Genomic DNA, 18,388 nt, shown 5'->3' on the forward strand with positions numbered 1-18,388 from the left:
GTTTCACAGTGATCAGTGATGGTTGTGTGTTCATCATGTTTCACTGCAGACAGACGCTGCAAACAGCTGATTCACACGACTTTAATGAGACTGTTTGACCGAATGTGAACAAAGATTAGTTGAAAATGAGGCTGAAGAGAACCAGTCACTGCAAACAGTTCTGCAGAGTGTCAGCAGATGGCAGCATTGAGCTGTGAAGCCACACACACACACACACACACACACACAGTGTACAGTGAGGAGTGTGTTCCTGTGGTTGAGCTGATCTGAGCTCAGTGAAGCAGGTTAACACCGCGTCATCCAAAAAACCCACAACACAGTAACCTCAGCTACTGCGAGACGCCAGAAACCTCGTATCTCCACGGTAACAGGGTCCAACTGCAGACCTCACCCCCGGTCTGTGAGCCAATGGGAGGAGACTTCTTACAGACGTTATATAAAAATATTTTACACTACAACACAATTCAAGTTGTTAAATGTTATTTATTTATATTTACTGCATGTGACTGGTGATGAAGAGCTTCTGTCTGGATTCTGCTGGTTGGTCAGTGAGACGACGGTGTTTCTAGACAGATTTTAGTAAATTAATCAAACTGCAACATGCAGATTTTTACAAGTAAAGAAGTGTGATTCACTGATTCACTGTAAACTACAGGAAGGATTCACCACCTCTCGCTCTCTCTCTCTCTCTCTCTGTGTCTGCATCAATCTCTCTCACTCGTCCTGTTTCTCGGTTTCTACCTGTCACGCTCTGTCACTTCCTCGACCTCCCTCACACTCACACTCACACACACACACACACACACACACACACACACACTCACACTCACACACACACACTGGGCGGTGTGTTTCGGCTGTCTGCCTCTGGATGGGAGTGGACAGCAGGATTTACTGAAGCTACAGTGGGAGATGACAGCGGGCTCTCGTCCCTGTCGTGTGCTCGTCACACGTCCTGTGAGGTGAGAAGTCAGACAGACGTGATGAACACGGAGGAGGAGGAGGGTGAGGATTTTCTCAGGTCCTGGTCCTGCTGTAAACCTGCAGAAACATGCTGTCATCTCAGTCTGGACTCAAGTGTGTTCAGCAGACACAAGTCACCACTTACTACCAGTTCCTCACTCCAGCAGAGACACTGTGAAGTGTTTCCTCTCAGTCTGTGTTCATCTCCTCCATCTGACTGAACACAGACACTCAGGCCTCTCCTGATCATGTGATGTAATAATCTCACTGCTCACCTGAACAATCTAATGCACCAAATACAACAGCTATAAATTCTACATATATGAAGCTTCTACATTGTCAGACTGTTAATGGAGTAGACAAAATTTTAGGAACAGCAACACACACAGGACTCAGGATGTGAACCCGGGTCTCTGCATCCACCCTGACCTCTGACCTCTGACCTCCCACTGCAGAGACACATATACATGTAGCTTCATTACTGTTTGTTAGCATATATGAAGGTCTATATGTGCTTTAGCTAATATCCTCACACGCAGCAGAGCAGAGCAGCGTATCTGTGAGTATCTGTCCTGGATGGACTCGTACCGCCGGAACATTTCAGGTGTCGCGCTGAGTAGCCAGCCGGTGATAGTAACCATAGTAACAGCATGAGAAGACGTGCTTCGTTGTAGTCAGCGCCTGGTTCAGTTTGTCATTTCTGTTCATCCCAAACACATTTTCTACCGTCGCCGTTAGTCTCAGGCTCTGAGCTAATTAGCATCTAGCTGCTAACTGAAGTTAGCGGTGAATGTTTGTCTGGTGGCTCGTTCAACAAGCCGCAGAACAAGACGTGTGTTGATGTTTGTAAGTTAGATAAGAAGGAGACTTTAGCAGGAAGCTGATGTGGGTTGTTGTTCAGAGAGCCGGATGCAATCAGGCTCAGTGCGACCGTCTGATCACTGATTACGTCTCGTTATCGATTTATAAAGATTTGATTTGCTGTTTGGAACCAAATCCTTTTGGTTTCTGATTTCCTTCTTAAAGGAGAACACGGGAAGGGATTTACAGAGCAGATATGTTGCTGTACTTTCAGTGTGTTGCTCAAGGGCACTCAGACAGTTTCTGACACACAGAGAGAACTGGACCACGATGAGTCTTTGTTTTGTCAGAAAACAGATGGTGAGTCAATGTTTGGAGTCATCATCATCTCTGCCCTTTCACCATCTGACAAGTCCTCCCCCCTCCCCCCTCCCCCTCCCCCCCTCTCCTTCCTCCTCCTCCCCCCTCCCCCCTCCCCCTCCCCCCTCTCCTTCCTCCTCCTCACCCCTCCCCCCTCCCCCTCCCCCCCTCTCCTTCCTCCTCCTCCCCCCTCCTCCCCCCTCCTCCCCCTCCTTCCTCCCTCCTCCTCCTCGTCTCTCCTCCTCTGCCAGATTTAGACATTGTGTCCTGATCAATGTTTCAGTGATTGCTCATAAATCTCTGAGCATCAGAGACAAATCCAGGCTTCACAACTTTTCCTTTTTTTTTGTCTGTATGTCATAAAAAAGTTAATCTCAGTTGTGACGAGAGGAGCTCATCTCTCACCTGACAGGTTATGAAACCGACTCCATCGACAGAGCAAAAAGAAAATACAATAAAAACTCCACAACTGTATTTAGTAGGTTTTTGATGAGCCATGACCTCGGCTGTCCGTTGGGATGTGGTATCCATGGCGACAGGAGAGCAGCACCTGTTCGTTTTTATCCCGTTTGTCAGTGAAGCGATGGAACCAGCGGACGAAGCTTTGAGAGGATTCTGAGGTCTGTCCACCCACACAGGAAGTCTCTTCTTCACTGGAAACAGAACGTTTCCTACTGGGAAACACCGGAGAGGAAGTTTCATTGATTGACTGACATGTTTCTGTCGTTAAAAAAGAAAAATGATCAGCTGATGTGATCTGGTCTCTGTTACTCTGACAGCTTGTTGTGGAGTTCAGACCAATCACAGACCCAGAGGTTCGGCTTCATTTCTCTGTTCAAGACTTTAAAGCAGCGATAATCAGTATTTCTATAACACCGTTATATGATGTGTCAGTGTGTAATGTGTTGGTGGTGAACCTACAGAGAATCATCAGAGACTCTGCAGCTCCTCTCGGCTTTACGGAGCTTTATAGTGAGTTTCAGCTCATTGTTTATCTGTCTGGCTGCAACTTTACTGTTCTGCTTCACTCTCAGCGTCTCATAGCGTTGTTTTCAGAGTAAAAGCTGTAAAAAGCTGCTGAACACTACCTGCTCACAGTTAGCTGTAGACTAGCTGGTGAACATAGTGGAGCATTTAGCAGATAAAGAGCCAGATATTTCCCTCAGGAGTTGGTAGAGAGTAAAAACATTCACCAGGTGGACAGAAACACGACTCCACATGAATGATAACGTTGCTTCGTAACTGCTGGATGTGGAAACAAGTTCAACATGTCAACTTAAAGCTGATGATGAGTCAGAGTTGAGTTCACTGCTTGTTTATGATGAAAACTAGTGAACAAAAACATCCGTCTGAGGGTTTTTATGTCGGAGCAGCTGATGAATCTTCTCTGGTTGCACCTGGAGTCTGTTTTTATCTGCTGTTAGAGCTGGACGATGATGATGATGATGATGATGCTCAGAATGAAATATGAGGAATTAATGGCAAGAACAGAAAAGTTTAGTTTGTAAATTAAAAGCTTTATTTTATATGTTCAACGTCCGTCTTCTTCTACATGATCTCCTGTTTTCCTCTGATCAGACTCAACTTGTGTAAATGGGTTTAAAGTTTTAACATCGGTTCATTTGTTTGGAGCCTTCTGGAGTTTATTTTGAAAAGCTGAGATGGTTCTTCAGTCAAAAGCTGCTGATGACCCGAAACCCGGAGCTCAAAACGTCACACAGACCCCCCAAGAAGACCTGTTGGAAGTTAAAGGCTGAGCTGGTCTGTTTGTCTTTGTTCTGTATGTTAACATTATTTTTGACTGCAGGGAGGGAAGATCACCTGGTTTCAGTTAAATCCAGTAACCTTCCCGTTGTTCAGAGCATCAAATAGATCCAGAAGAAACTGATCACATGACTTCCTTCCATCCACGTCTTTCTAATCCGGTCAGATACATTTAAGGTGTATCTGTAAAACAGGATTTTCTAAATCCTGATTGAAATTCATACAGGAGGAGCCTCTTCACTGGATACTTGGAGGTTCCAGGTATCAGCTCAGCTCTCCCCCTCTGTGTTCACACCTTTATGGGATCTGACATCAAAGCCCCCCAAAATCTTCTGGATGATTCAGAAACCCTGCTCTGAGGTGGATGTGAGTGTTTGATCCTCAGTATTTATAGGAGCTCTGACGTCCTACGAACTCATCATAAAAAACTCTGTCACCGTGCCGCCGCTGTGATCTGCTGCCGCTTGATCGATCGAAGCTCGAAAAAAAAACTTTGCTTCTTTTTCTCGCCCACCTGCGCCTGCTGACACGCTAAAAGTCTGCCTCTCTGTTGTGTCAGCGCGCGATGATTTATTCACTTCCTGTTTGGCATCTTCTGGGAGCTTGAAGGCAGATCTGCTCAGCGAGTCAAAAACAAAAAGCTCTTCAGTGTGAGTGTTGAACACCTGCTAAGAGAGGATATGAGGCTGTAAAAGCTGCTGGCGGGTCGCCATCGACTCCCAGAGACACAGAGAGGCTGGAGGACACACTGAGACAAACAGCTTCATCTCCCCTCATCATCACCCCTCCTCCCACCGATATCCTCTAATTGTGATGTTGAAATAAAGGAGTCAGAGTCTCCTGCTGCCGCTGGATTAAAGAGGAGTGACGTCCCGCTGAGGGAGGTGCAAACTGGTTTATTTAGTCAGAAACAAACAAACAGACACAATGTTTATGTCTTTAAACACGTCTGGAGTGGATCTTTAATATAAATGCTTGAAGTTGAGGTAAAGGTAGTTTAATAAAAGCCTCCAGGAGGATCTAGTTCTTCTTGGTTCAGGTGTCTCAGTGTTTGGCGTGGACGGCGGTGATGCTGCTCAGACTCGGAGCTGCTGACGGCTCAGCTCGTGTTTCTTCCTGTTCTGCTCTCAGCCCGGCAGACACAGAAACTCCGAAACATCTCAGCTTTAATCAGAGTGTCACACTTCAAACAGGGTTTCACTGTTGTTGCATAGCAACAGCGAGCCGGCGCTCCCGGCTCCAGTAAGGAGCTTCACACCGGGAGGAAGGAATAAAAAAAAAACCAAAAAAAAAAAGAAAAGCAGCACTCAGTGCAGATCATAGTGAGGTGTGAATGAACTGAATTATACATTTAGGGCTGTTAATTTGATATCCCAGCAGCCTCTGGGCTTTAACAGAGCATTAAGGCTGTTAAATGTCGTTGAAACTTCCTCTCGATGAACTCGGTTTCCTGACTCGCTCATGTGTCGGCACATATTTGTGACCTTCTGGTCTCTTAAAATGTCAAAGTGACAGATTTGAAGACGAGGTGAGAAGAAGTCAAACTAACTGAACCGCTCTGTAGAAATACTGTGACAAGTCCTTCATTTGCACCGGAGGGAAGCAATTTGCATGAAAATGTGCACCTTTAATCTTAACATCATCGCTGTGTGAAAGCAGAACACACAGACATCAAACACACAGTGTAAAAGCAGCAGAAGCTTCACTTTACAAAGACGTGTGTGTGTTTCTCTGTGATGTTCAGGATCAGCATCAGTAAATCCACTTTGAAATAAGAGAAAAAAGAGGCTTCTTATAAAGTTGTGATCTCGGTTCATAATCATCAAATTTCTGACTTTTTTCTGCAGTAAAAGTTTTTAGAGCTACATCCACGTCTGTGTGTCTGTCACAGAGGTGGATGGATGGCAGGTTGGATACGACGCTGAATATTTAATGAAAGAAACCAAAAAATCACAAGAGACGCCGGGAACAGGAACAAAGACCATAAACACAGGAAGCAAACGCAGCACGAAGGCAAAACAGACGACTCGACAAAGACCGAACTGAAAACTGGACTATAAATACACAGCGAGGGATTGTAAATGAAACACAGGTGAGACACATGAAATAATCAAACACAGGAAGTAAAGTGACCAGACACAAGGAGGAAATATTTCAAAATAAAACAGGAACTAAAGTGGTGATACAAAAAACACAAGAGGAACACACAAGAGAAAACCAAAACCAGGAAACACAAATGAAAGAGTTCCTCAAAAAGTCCAACTAAACACAGAAGTCTGAAGGCATCAGAAGGAGAACAGAAGAAGTCCCGGTAGGACGTGACGGTGTCATTAAACATATTGATCCCTGATACTGAACTATCAGGCGACGTGTCGTTACTAAAACTCATCAACATGGTTCTTATATCTCTGGAACTTCTCAAGAAAAAACACACAACAGGTTCTAACATCAGAAAACCAGTTTATCGCGGAGCTGGCAGTGGGCAGACTGGTGCAAGGGTTCAGGCAGGTAGCTGGAAACCAGGGCAGAGTTTCGGGTATGAACACTGAGGGAACGCTGAGGGAACGCTGAGGGAACGCTGAGGGAACGCTGAGGGAACCAACCTGAACCAGAGAGGGAGACAGACGAGGAAGGACGACTGAAGACAGAAACAAGAACTAAATACAGAACGAGTTTGTCTGGAAACGACTGACTGTAATTAAACAATCACAGACACGCGGGAGGAGGACGGCGTGACGCTGGGGTCACATGGTCATGGTTAATTTGGACGAGCTGTTGAAACAGAGATTTGTGTTGGATTGAAAACTGAACATTTAAAAAAAAATGTTTTTTTCCATAAAAAGTCTCCTGGTGCTTTTATAGTGAAAATTATGTTTCATAAAAGCATGAAGCTGGGCGCACTTGTACAGTGTGGGGTCCTGAACATTTTCAGAAATGGAGCCATCGTAAAAAACACTTCATGGCGGCCATTTTGCTTTCCGTTATAACCGTATTTTGCACCATATCACCTGAACCAAACATGATGACACATGTTCTGATGGTCAAGGATTACAATAATACCATATACAACATCATTAACTGTTCAGGTGGATAGTTAACCCCTTAACATCCATCTTTTTATAGACTTTTCGCCTATTTGGAAAAAAAAGCTTATAACAGAAGAACCGCGCGGCCATGATTCACCTGAACAGTTTATGATGTTGTACATGGTGTCATTGTAATCTTTGACCATCAGAACATGGGAGTAGACGTCATGTTTCCTGTGTTATCATGTTCGGTTCAGGAGATATGATGCAATATACATAACTAGGTTATGGTGGAAAGTAAATTGGTCGCCATGGCCACCACGAGGCGTTTTTGGGATGGCTCCATTTCTGAAAATGTTCAGAGCCCCAAACTGTACAAGTGAGCCCAGTTTCACGCTTTTACCTGAACTATTATAGAACTTCCTGCGTTTCTGATGATCCTGTTCTGTCCTTTAATGACAAACCTGAGTGACTCATAAAGTGACTGAAAACTCATTAAAACAACTTCAGACACTAAAATGTACTCAGAGTATCAGAAGTAGAGTGTTATTATATAAATATAATCCTGTGTTAATATTATTATTATAATTATTATTATTATTATTATTACTGATGCATTAACATGCAGCATTGTTCTAATGTTGTTGTGTTGATTATCCTGCATCATATTTTATAAGTTGATCACATTATTTTATGTAAAATCTTAATCTGCAAAGTTATAAACATATTGCAACATAAAAACTGGGCTTCATGTAAGAAGCACGATGAGATTTGATTGAAGAAAACTTGTGACATCATCAGTTCTGAGCTACAAATGAAATCAGTCATGAACAGACAAATACTTTAAATATTTTGCTCCTCTAACACTGATAAACATGTCTGCTGCTTCCTGACAGCAGAAACTTCAAATTCTTCTCTTTCATTCTTTGGAAACACTCGTATGAACAAACCTCACAGAGGAAGAGACGAGGTCCATTAAATGTCTCTGAGATGAGGAGGACAGGAAGTAGCAAGTAAAGTACAAAAACCTCAAGATTGTACTTAAGTGCAGCACTAAATTACAAACCAGCAGTGTAAAACTAGTTTACTTTAATGAATGATAAATGCCGTTTTATTCCTGCCTGTTAGCCTGTTAAAAAAAGATGAAAGAATATATTCATGAGGTGTTTTTAGTGGGAACCAATGGGCTCAGAGCTGAGAGACACAGAGCAGAGAAGAGAAGGAGGAACGTATTAATAGACGGACAAACATGCACATGAAATAAAAAGAATAAAGAACATCAGACTGATCAGAGCGGCTTCATCTGGAAAACAGATTGTTTGATATAAAGACTGATGATGTCAGAGCTAATGTTTGGATTTTACTCAGATTATGAATTAAAGTTACATTAGTCGAAATGTATGATGTTATATCAGCATGAATCACAGTGTGTGTGTGTCTGTGTGTGTGTGTGTGTATCTGTGTGTGTATCTGTGTGTGTGTGTGTGTGTGTGTGTGTTTGTGTGTGTGTATCTGTGTGTGTGTGTGTGTGTGTGTGTGTGTGTGTGTGTGTATCTGTGTGTGTGTGTGTGTGTGTGTGTGTGTGTGTGTGTGTGTGTGTATCTGTGTGTGTGTGTGTGTGTGTGTATATCTGTGTGTGTGTGTATGTGTGTGTCTGTGTGTGTGTGTGTGTGTGTATGTGTGTGTGTGTGTGTATCTGTATGTGTATGTGTGTGTATGTGTGTGTGTGTGTGTGTGTGTGTGTATCTGTGTGTGTGTGTGTGTGTATCTGTATGTGTGTGTGTGTGTGTGTGTGTGTGTGTATCTGTGTGTGTGTGTGTGTGTGTGTGTGTGTGTGTGTGTGTATATCTGTGTATCTGTGTGTGTGTGTGTGTGTGTATGTGTGTGTGTGTGTGTGTGACAGATCTGGGGCTCTGCTGTTCTTAATTGCAGCCTGTGTGTGAGTCGTATCCAGGCTGTGATTTGCTGGGGGATGGTGGGGATTTCTGCTCCTCTGGTCTATATATCTTCTCTGCCTCTGCTGAATTATTTTTATTCCCTGATGGAGACAAAAAATGTGATTTATGCATCTTCACCCACAGACCACATGAAATAAAATTAAGCTATTTAAAAAAAAAACAAATCTAAGTGAAGCACTGCAACGTGTGAACAGTTATTAGTGCAAACATTAAAATCAGAAATGGACTTGATGATGACAACAGAGACACGGTGTTTAGGCTACATGATGACGCAGTAAATGGACCAGCGATGAATGAATGAATGAATGAATGAATGAATGAATGAATGACAAAAACATCATCATACATGTTTACATCGATCCATTTCACTCCTTCCCTTTTTCTCTTCCTCTGAGTGCTGTGATCAACTGTGTTGTGTGTAAAGTATTTTATAAATAAAGTTGATTTGATTTGATAAAACAGCTGTGGGCTCATTTAAACCAGTGTTGTCGAGGTGTTAAATTCAACCATATTTAAACTAAAGTCGTTAAGCTGCTAACAATGTGTTAGCTAACTTGGACCAAAGTGCTTCAGCTGATTAAACTGGTTCAAGTTAGCTAACGGCTCCGTTTAGCAGCTCAAACAAAATGTTTTAGTTGATAAACTAAACTTCATTTGGTCATTTACTGACATTCAGTCTAGCGGCTAAATAGAAGCGTTGTCTTACTTGGACCAAACTGAGCTGCTAAACTACACCGCTAATCTTAACCAAAGTGATTTATCATTAGCTGCTAAACTGAATTACTAGCGTGCTTTTAAAAGCAAGCTAGTGGATTGTGTTAATGATCACATGTAGGATTTTCTTATTTTCCTCTGATTGCTTTGTGCGAGAACAAATATAAGAGAAAAATAAGAAAACATTCATGCATGAGGCCCATCGTTTATGTAAAGTACATTACGAACTGCCCCTTTAAGAAACTCCAGACCTAAACCAGAACTATTGAAATTCAGATTTTTCTCCTGTTAGGTAACTGAACTTTCGCTGCAGCGACTTGAACCATCTGACAGGTTTATATTTCTGCATCCGACAACATGATGTTCAGCAAACTCTGAATGTTTCAGATATGTTTTAATGAGTCCACAGTGTTTTAATCAAGATGCCAGTTATCAGAACAGGCTGTAAAGCTTCAATGGTTGAACTGTCAGTAATGGATTGTTTATGTTTCTTAGTGAACTAATTAGCGAAGGCCGTGATTGTTGTAGAGTTGAGCTTATGGCACCACAGCTGGAACTACCATCACATGATATTAAATACTGGTAAACAAGGTCCCATCAACAAAATAGAGCCTCATAAAATACGACTGCTCCAGTATATAAAACAGCTGCTTTTAACATCAGAGTCCAGCTGAAACATCCTGAATCACAACCAGCTTCATCCAAAAATTAAGTTTTAGTGTTTGATTAAAACATGATCGCTGTAGAATATCAACAACAAACCTTCCAGCTGCTGAGTTTCACTGTAAAACAACAAAATAAAGATTCTAAAGTTCAACAAACAGTTTGTGTTTCATCTAAAACTATTTATACTGCTGGAGGGGCTATAGGCCTAATTAATTAATTAACTAATTAACATGCGGTCATTGGCCCACACTGTAAGTTTTGGGGTAATTTCCTGCATCATTCTGATTCGGCACGGTCCAGAGTCGACCCACCATGGAGAGGCAGCTCCACCCTCCCCTCTGCCCCCCCGACCTCTCCCCTCCCAGCAAGCAGCCTAAACTGGTCCATTTGGTCCAAATGTGCCAAGTCCACAAACACATGAAACCTAGAGGCAGATCTGGTAACCATTACTGGGCCAGAGCCGCCAGAACGCAGCCGACACTCCCGCAGTCGGTCCAGTTCGGCTACCTGAGACGTTTCTGATGCTCTAAATTCAACCATAAAAGCTTCTAAAAAGATCTGTTAGCAAACCTGAACCTGAACCTGAACCTGAACCTGAACCTGAATCCTCTGCTGGCCTGAAAACTGTCTGAGCTGCTAAACTGGACCAAAGTGTTTCAGCTCCTTAAATCTACTGTTGATTAACTTTAATGTGTAGTTGAGGTGCAACAAATAAAGTTCATGAGCTGCTAAATTCAGACAAAAGCTAAAAGCTTCTGAAAAGACGTTTCTGTCAGCCGACCTGAACCAAACTAAACTGAACCCTGTTTTTTAGCTGTTGAACTTAACTTTGGTGTTAAACTAAATCTGCATATTATTCACTTTATGTGATTGTCAGGTGAAAATGTAATTTTGTTGCATAAACGTTGTTTCAGCGTTTCTCCTCATTTCAGAAAGTGTTCTGACTTGTTCTTCATCTAAAACAGTTTGAGACAGAAAGAGGGACGATGTGATGAACGTATTGAACAGAATGTTCACATTAAACAGGTTTAACTTATCAGCAGCGCCGCAGTTTGACTCTGCTCTCAGTTTGCCGGGCGGTGAAAGGAGCACTGTGCTATTAAACCAGAGCCTCCATTTCACCTGTTGACCCGCTCACCAATTTAACAAGAGCAGAGGAGACGGGGAGCAGCTGATTAACTCCCTCAGGAGGAGGTGGTGGGTGGATATAGGACAGAGGTTTATATCCACACGGCTCCATTATTCCCCTGTTAGCATCCTGCTACCACTAGCGGCCTGTTCTTCCTCCGTCTGAAGGTGATGAATACTTTGAAGTTTTGCTTTATTACATCTAACATTTACATTTCTGTGAAAAGTTTCAGGGTTCAAACTGTGGTGCTGCAGGAGGTTCCTCCAAAACCATAAGCTCCATAAGATCCAGAAGCTATAAGAACAAGCAGGGTTACGTTTCTGTTACTGATCTATTTGTTAGTTTATTCTGTGTTCCTCAAGATAAACAAAGGACTTTTATGAATGAGTTCATGTTCACATGTTTTACTGGATGTTTTAAATATGCAGAAGTAGAGCAAACTGCAAAACTAATGACACAGCTGTACTTTGTGTGTAATGCTAATTAGCAAACGTTAGCATGCTAGCGCTGCCTTCACGTCGTGTCGGACGGATAGAAAGATTCCCATGTTTGCAGGACTGATAACAGAGTTGGTTGTGTGAGGATTTAAAATACTGTACATTGACAAATTTACATTATGTCCATTAAATCTGAGTTGAATCACTCATAATTTCTCAGACTCAGACGTGTCATGAACGCAGCATTAACATCAGCGTGTTAGCATTAGCATTTAGCTTCATACAGCCTCACAGAGCTGCTAGCATGGCGGCGGTGGACTTCACATTAACAGCTCTGCACCTGCTCTGGTAACACTTTCATTTACAGATCTGTCATTTCCTTCAAATCTCTGAAGAAGTTTGCAGGAAAGAAGCATGAAACTTGGTTCTAACTGAAGGGAAAATGGAGACAGTAATGAGAGTTATTTGAGGTTAGTTTAGTCATGTTTTTAAGCAGCTGATGATTTAGAGTCTGATTGATAGAACGGCTCCATTATCTTTACTTAAAATGTCTTTTCAGAAGCTTCATTCTGCTTTTTGTAAGTGTTGGAGGTTGAATGATCTGGACGTCACACAGGTGCAAGGCTGTATTGATCGTATTTGGATTGAAACGTCGTCTTTTTGATTAACTTGTGTGGCTGACAGTCGGTGTGCAGACGTTACTTTTGTCCCCGTTTTCTTTAAAATGATCACCAGATATAATTCTTCCCAGGATCTTGTGCATTTACTGTTAGAAAACTGTTCTTTTCTAGTAAATTTTAAGAAACTACAGGACTGTTTGACCTCTGACCTCTGACCCCTCAGGAAGGTGATGAAGCAGATTCCTCTGGGTGACCTTCGACCTGACGAGACGGTGCGAGCCACTCAGGAAGCCCAGCTGCTGTCTCAGCTGCAGCATCCGGCCATCCTCACCTTCTACCACAGCTTCCTGGAGAGAGACGCCTTCTGCATCATCACCGAGTTCTGCCAGGTAACCCGATCCATCACCTGATTGGCTGATCATAACGTACAGCAGGTATATTATGGTATGGATGGATGCAGACAGAGTTTGGTTGGTACCTAAAATATTTGTCCATGTTTCTGTTGCTTTGTGGATTATTACTTGCTGTAAGTCAAACATTTGCACATTCCTAATCAATATCTTGTTCTATATATCTATATATATTTTTAATATAGTAATTAGCCTTCTATGCTAACTCCGTTCTTTTTTCTGTTGATTAATGAGCAAAATAAATAAATACAAATAAATATCAGCTTTTCAATCTCTTAAAATATAAATTATTACTTAATTTAAATTAAATTTAACTTCATATTTTATTGTAAAAGTTTATGATCACCTGTCTCTTGCCTTTATATATGTTTTTTTATAGTAATGCACCACAACATTACGGCAGCTCTGCTCCGTACAGCTGAACTTGTGTCTGGTTGTGATTCTGGTGACGTTTAAACTGAAGCGTCTCATGTTTAAAACAGTTTTCACTCAGTGTTTGAAGCTGCTTTCAGTGGAGACGTCAGTACACAAAGAAACATCTGAATCTCTTCATAAACAACAAAACTGCATCACAGTAAACATCAGAGTGTTTTAATGAAGCCGAATTCACAATAAAGCCTCATTTCCATATTTATCTGTTTCTGTCGTCTGAGCGAGCAGTTAGTAGTGAAATAACTGTGGCTCATAAACTCTACATGTTGTTTTTCTCCACATTATCTTTATTGAGAATATGACATGAATATATGACAGTATATAGGTGATATATCACTATATATTAGTGATGTGCAGAGATCCCAGTATTTGTATTTGTGTCTGTATTTGTTGAGGCAGCAAAATTATTTGTATTTGTATTCGAATAAAAGTAGAAAGAGGCTTAAAAATCCTGTTTTTGTTTTTTATTACGCTTTTAATTTTAGAAAATTAAAGTGTTACAATCAGTGTTCATGAATAAACTACCTTATGAAGGACGACGTCCCCACACCGGGTCTCTAACTGGAGTCTCCCAGATCAGAGACGACTGCGCTGACTACTGAGATAAAACTTTACTCATCACCTCATTGCAGACAGACCTCTACCTATTTATACACCCATAACACACAGACAGCACAGCAGGTAACATGTAGAAGAACTTTAAAGGTGATTCTTGCTTTGCACTTTTCATTTATTGCCTATTTTTTACAACCTAACTTTGTGGAAAGGAGAAGAGGAACAACAGGTTATGGAGAATCTGTTGGGAGCACTTTGCTTGTGTCAGTAGCTCAGCTTTATCTCTGGGGAACACCCCCAACTCCAGGACTGATGTCCAAATAAGGAAATGTGCGTCATGTAGCAGGTGGATGTGACTCCCCTCACTGAGACCTGCTGATAGACGTCACAGCGGAGCAGAGGAGAGACACTGAGATAGTGATGTAACCGACCTGCTCGCTGGTATCTGACATGTTTTGTTTTTTTCTTACCAAAAACAAATAATTTAAAAAATATTTGTATGAAACAAATATTCGTAAAAAACCCACTATTTGTGCTTTGCCGAATAACATATTTGTATTCGGGCACACCCCACACACACACACATATATATATATATATATATATATATATGTGTGTGTGTGTGTGTTTCCCCTCCGTTCATCTCTTCTTCCTCCCACCTGAAAGTCAAACACTAATATAACTAATGACAATATTCATTATATTACAAGCAATAATAATAATAATAATAATAATGTGTGCATGTACAGACATCCATATACACACTAGGGGTGTGCCCGAATACAAATACGTTATTCGGCAAAGCACAAATAGTGGGTTTTTTACGAATATTTGTTTCATACAAATATTTTTTAAATTATTTGTTTTTGGTAAGAAAAAAACAAAACATGTCAAATATCAGCGTGCAGGTCGGTTACATCACTATCTCAGTGTCTCTCCTCTGCTCCGCTGTGACGTCTATCAGCAGGTCTCAGTGAGGGGAGTCACATCCACCTGCTACATGACGCACATTTCCTGATTTGGACATCACTTTAATTTTCATCTTTAATTCTCTAAAATTAAAAGCGTAATAAAAACAAAAACAGGATTTTTAAGCCTCTTTTTCACTTTTATTCGAATACAAATACAAATACAAATACTGGGCTCTCTGCACATCCCTACTATATATATATATATATATATATATATATATATATATATATATATATATATATATATATATATATGTATATACATGTTTCCCCCCCAGAGCCCTCCGTTCATCTCTTCTTCCTCCCACCTGAAAGTCTTCAAACAATAATACAACCAATGACAATATTCATTATATTACAAGCAATAATAATAATAATAATCTGTATTATTATTATGTATGTGTATGTCATATATTGTGATCAAATGTTTCACTCGTCTTCAGTTTTATTCTACGTTTTGTCTTTGAGGTTTTTTTTTTTTTTTGGTTTCAATTTATTTTTATTCACATTTTTTTTAGTTTGATTCTTTTGCTTCAATTATTCTGACAGAAATTGAATCCCACAGTTGTAGAGCAAATATGTTTCATTATGTTAAGAAGCGTCTCTCTCTCTGCTGCTTTTCACCTCATTCCTCCAAACATCCATCACTTCTGATTTGTGTGTGAAGAAAAAGAGAAAATGAAGCAATAATATGAAATTGAATCTGTCCCTCCTCCCCCTCCATCTTCCTCTCCGTGTCTCTTCTTTATATTTTTTCTCTTTTCATCGCTGCTGTCTTGATTACAGCGGCTTCTGTCTTCAGCTGCTCTGCTAATGAATCTCAAACTGTCTTCACCCTCCTCCTCCTCCTCTTCCTCCCCCCTCGTTATCCCCCTGCAGATACTCTGCTCTTCCCTCTCAATCAGACTCTGAAGCTCCTCAACATGGCCCGCAGCTCTAATTTTCCCTCTCGGAGAACACACAGATTTAACTGGATTTCTTTCTGTTGCATTTGTACAAAGACTGAAGTCTAAACACATTCAACGTTATGTTTTCTGCCTCGTGTGAAGATCTATCTGCTCTGTCACGCCGTCCAATCAAAGAGCTGCTGCTCTCAGAGCTCCTGAGAGCTATTGTTTCTAGTCAGACCATTACCCACAATCCCCTGCAGAGCAGTGGAGAGCTGAGACTGCAGCCTGCAGCCTATTAGACTCAACAAAGCAGCCGTACTGACAAGAGAAAGTGCATCAGGATGCTTTTAGAAGAATTATTATGTTTTAAATAATCCAACTCGCTCTCTAACAAGCTGCTTCTTCTTTTCCTACTAATTTGTTTTGCCAAATATCTACAAGGTTTGTATTTATGTCCATCATGTGATGCAAACACGCTGGAGGCTGTAAAACTCTGAAGAAACGTTTCTGAGAGAAACGAGTCGTTTTATCACCAGAATTTGATCCATTCAGTCCGAAAACATTCAGAAAGTCTAAAAGAGCTGCACAATTATTACATATTATATACTTGATTTTATATTTAATTCCTTTTTTTTTAAACAATTATTGGCTTCCTGTGCCACTGAGCAACTCTCATAGGAATGAACGGACGCCATCTTTGAAGGCTGTATCCAGTTCTGCTCGATGCGTCTGTCGTGTTTTGGTTGTTTGGGGCGAATAAAGAGTCTAAAACAGAGACCCGACATTTAAACATCATCCAACCTGATCCTGAAGCATCAGACTAAATAAATAAATAAATGAATAAATAAATAAACTGGTCAGGTTGTTGAACTGTGCTAGCCAATGAGAGGAGTGCGTGTTTCTGAACGTGGTCACATGACGCCGCCGTCTCTGCGTCTTCTCTGCAGGATCGGGATCTGGACTGTAAACTGGAGGAGGTGAGACGAGCTGGGCGGAGCCTCCCCGAAATCCAGGTCATCGATTGGCTCATCCAGCTGCTGCTCGGCCTTCACTACATGCATGACAGGTGGGGATACGGTTGCCACGGCAACATTCATTCCTCCCCTCATATCCTCATAGAGATCGCGCTCAAGTTTCTTTTTTCTGCTCGCTGAGCATATTTGACATTTCCTGGATAATTAGTGTAATTACAGCAGTTAGTTGGAGGTCAAAGGTCATCCAGGCAACAGATGTAATTAACCGGAGCCAGACAGACTTCACCTGAATCAGCTGATCAATAATGAATCCCGTTGTTTTGACTGCTGCGCTGCTTCCTGCAGGCGGATCCTCCACCGAGATCTGAAGGCCAAGAACGTCTTCCTGAAACGAAACCTCGTTAAGATTGGTGAGTTTCCTCGTCTGCTGCTGCTGCTGCTGCAAAGGCTCATGGGACGTCCTCCATGTTTGTTTGGGATCTTTCTGAACAAACATACATGTTGGACGTTGTTTGTTACAGATTCTGTCATTCTGGTTTTTTTTTAACCCAAACTCTCAACCAGGATCATAAATAGAAACTTCTTCCTGTTAATAAGGTGGTTTTTACTCTCAGCTGTTTATATTTGGAGAATAAAGTCAGCAGATTGTTGCTGCTGCTGCCGTCTGCTGTTCTGGACTCCAACCAAAACTCTCTGATGACGTTTCTGATGACGTCTGTTGAAGACGTCCCGTTATTTAAAGCAGAACCAACAGTGAACTGATCTACTGACCAGTATTAACATCTACAACAGTATCAAAGCTGATATATCTGATTAAAAACACCACCACTGCTGCACCGGGTCACATGTTCCTTTGTTCAGAGGTTGTTGATCTGCAGCAGTTAGTGAAGCTGTAAACAGAACTGCTTCTCTGCACATGCTCAGTAGCGTCTGCCTCATACAGAACTGCTCTCTGGAGACTGAAAACATTCATTCTTTTCATTTTCATTAGTTATTTGTGCTCATGTCCAGAACAATAAACAAAATACAGTTTATTATCAACCAAAAACAGTTTCACATTGTTTTATTATTCTGTCTTTAAACATTTTCTTGAACTGTAAAATATTTGAAGCCTTTAACTTGTTCTCTAGAGACTTTGATGCCACATGTGTGATCTCTGTTATTGAACTGGTTTGTATTTATTGGGATCATGTACAGTGTTAAACATCATGTACTGCACCAGAGTTAACTTACAGCTCATTTTCATCTGCAGTCTCTTATGATTAAAACATAACAGCACAATAACAAACAGAAACACATTATACTCAACATTCAGCCAGAGCAGCAGATTCATCAGGCTCTGATTCACACACAGAGCTGCTCTTCAGTCTTCATCCAGCCTCTGTGTGTTCAGGTGGTCTTCCTCTCTACATGAAGCCTGACAGTAAAGTGAATGTTTGGCTGTCGAGCAGCAAGAATTAAAGACTCCAACACTGAAACATCTCAGCAGTTTGTTCTGTTTACCATGAAATGTCCTGATCACACACACACACACACACACACATACACACACACACACATACACACACACATACACACACACACACATACACACACACACACATACACACACACATACACACACACACACACATACACACACACACACACATACACACACACAACACAGACACACACACATACACACAGACACACGCACACACACACACACACATACA

The 18,388-nt window shown here is 41.4% G+C and overlaps 1 protein-coding gene across 4 annotated transcripts in view; it reads left to right on the forward strand.

The window, feature by feature from the left end:
- Positions 1-18,388, forward strand: part of nek11 (NIMA-related kinase 11) — an 85,961-nt gene that overhangs the window by 10,162 nt on the left and 57,411 nt on the right. For 2 of the 4 annotated variants that reach the window (XM_067600303.1, XM_067600302.1), the window contains 3 exons: positions 12,662-12,827; positions 16,644-16,762; positions 17,016-17,080. In XM_067600303.1, coding sequence (XP_067456404.1) covers positions 12,662-12,827; positions 16,644-16,762; positions 17,016-17,080 — 350 coding nt within the window. Of the gene's footprint in view, positions 1-11,147; positions 11,549-11,908; positions 12,167-12,661; positions 12,828-16,643; positions 16,763-17,015; positions 17,081-18,388 lie in introns of those variants that run through there. The other 2 variants (XM_067600305.1, XM_067600304.1) reach the window with 2 other exon arrangements.

Source organism: Thunnus thynnus, chromosome 10, assembly GCF_963924715.1.
Source record: "Thunnus thynnus chromosome 10, fThuThy2.1, whole genome shotgun sequence".
Taxonomy (NCBI): Eukaryota; Metazoa; Chordata; class Actinopteri; order Scombriformes; family Scombridae; genus Thunnus; species Thunnus thynnus.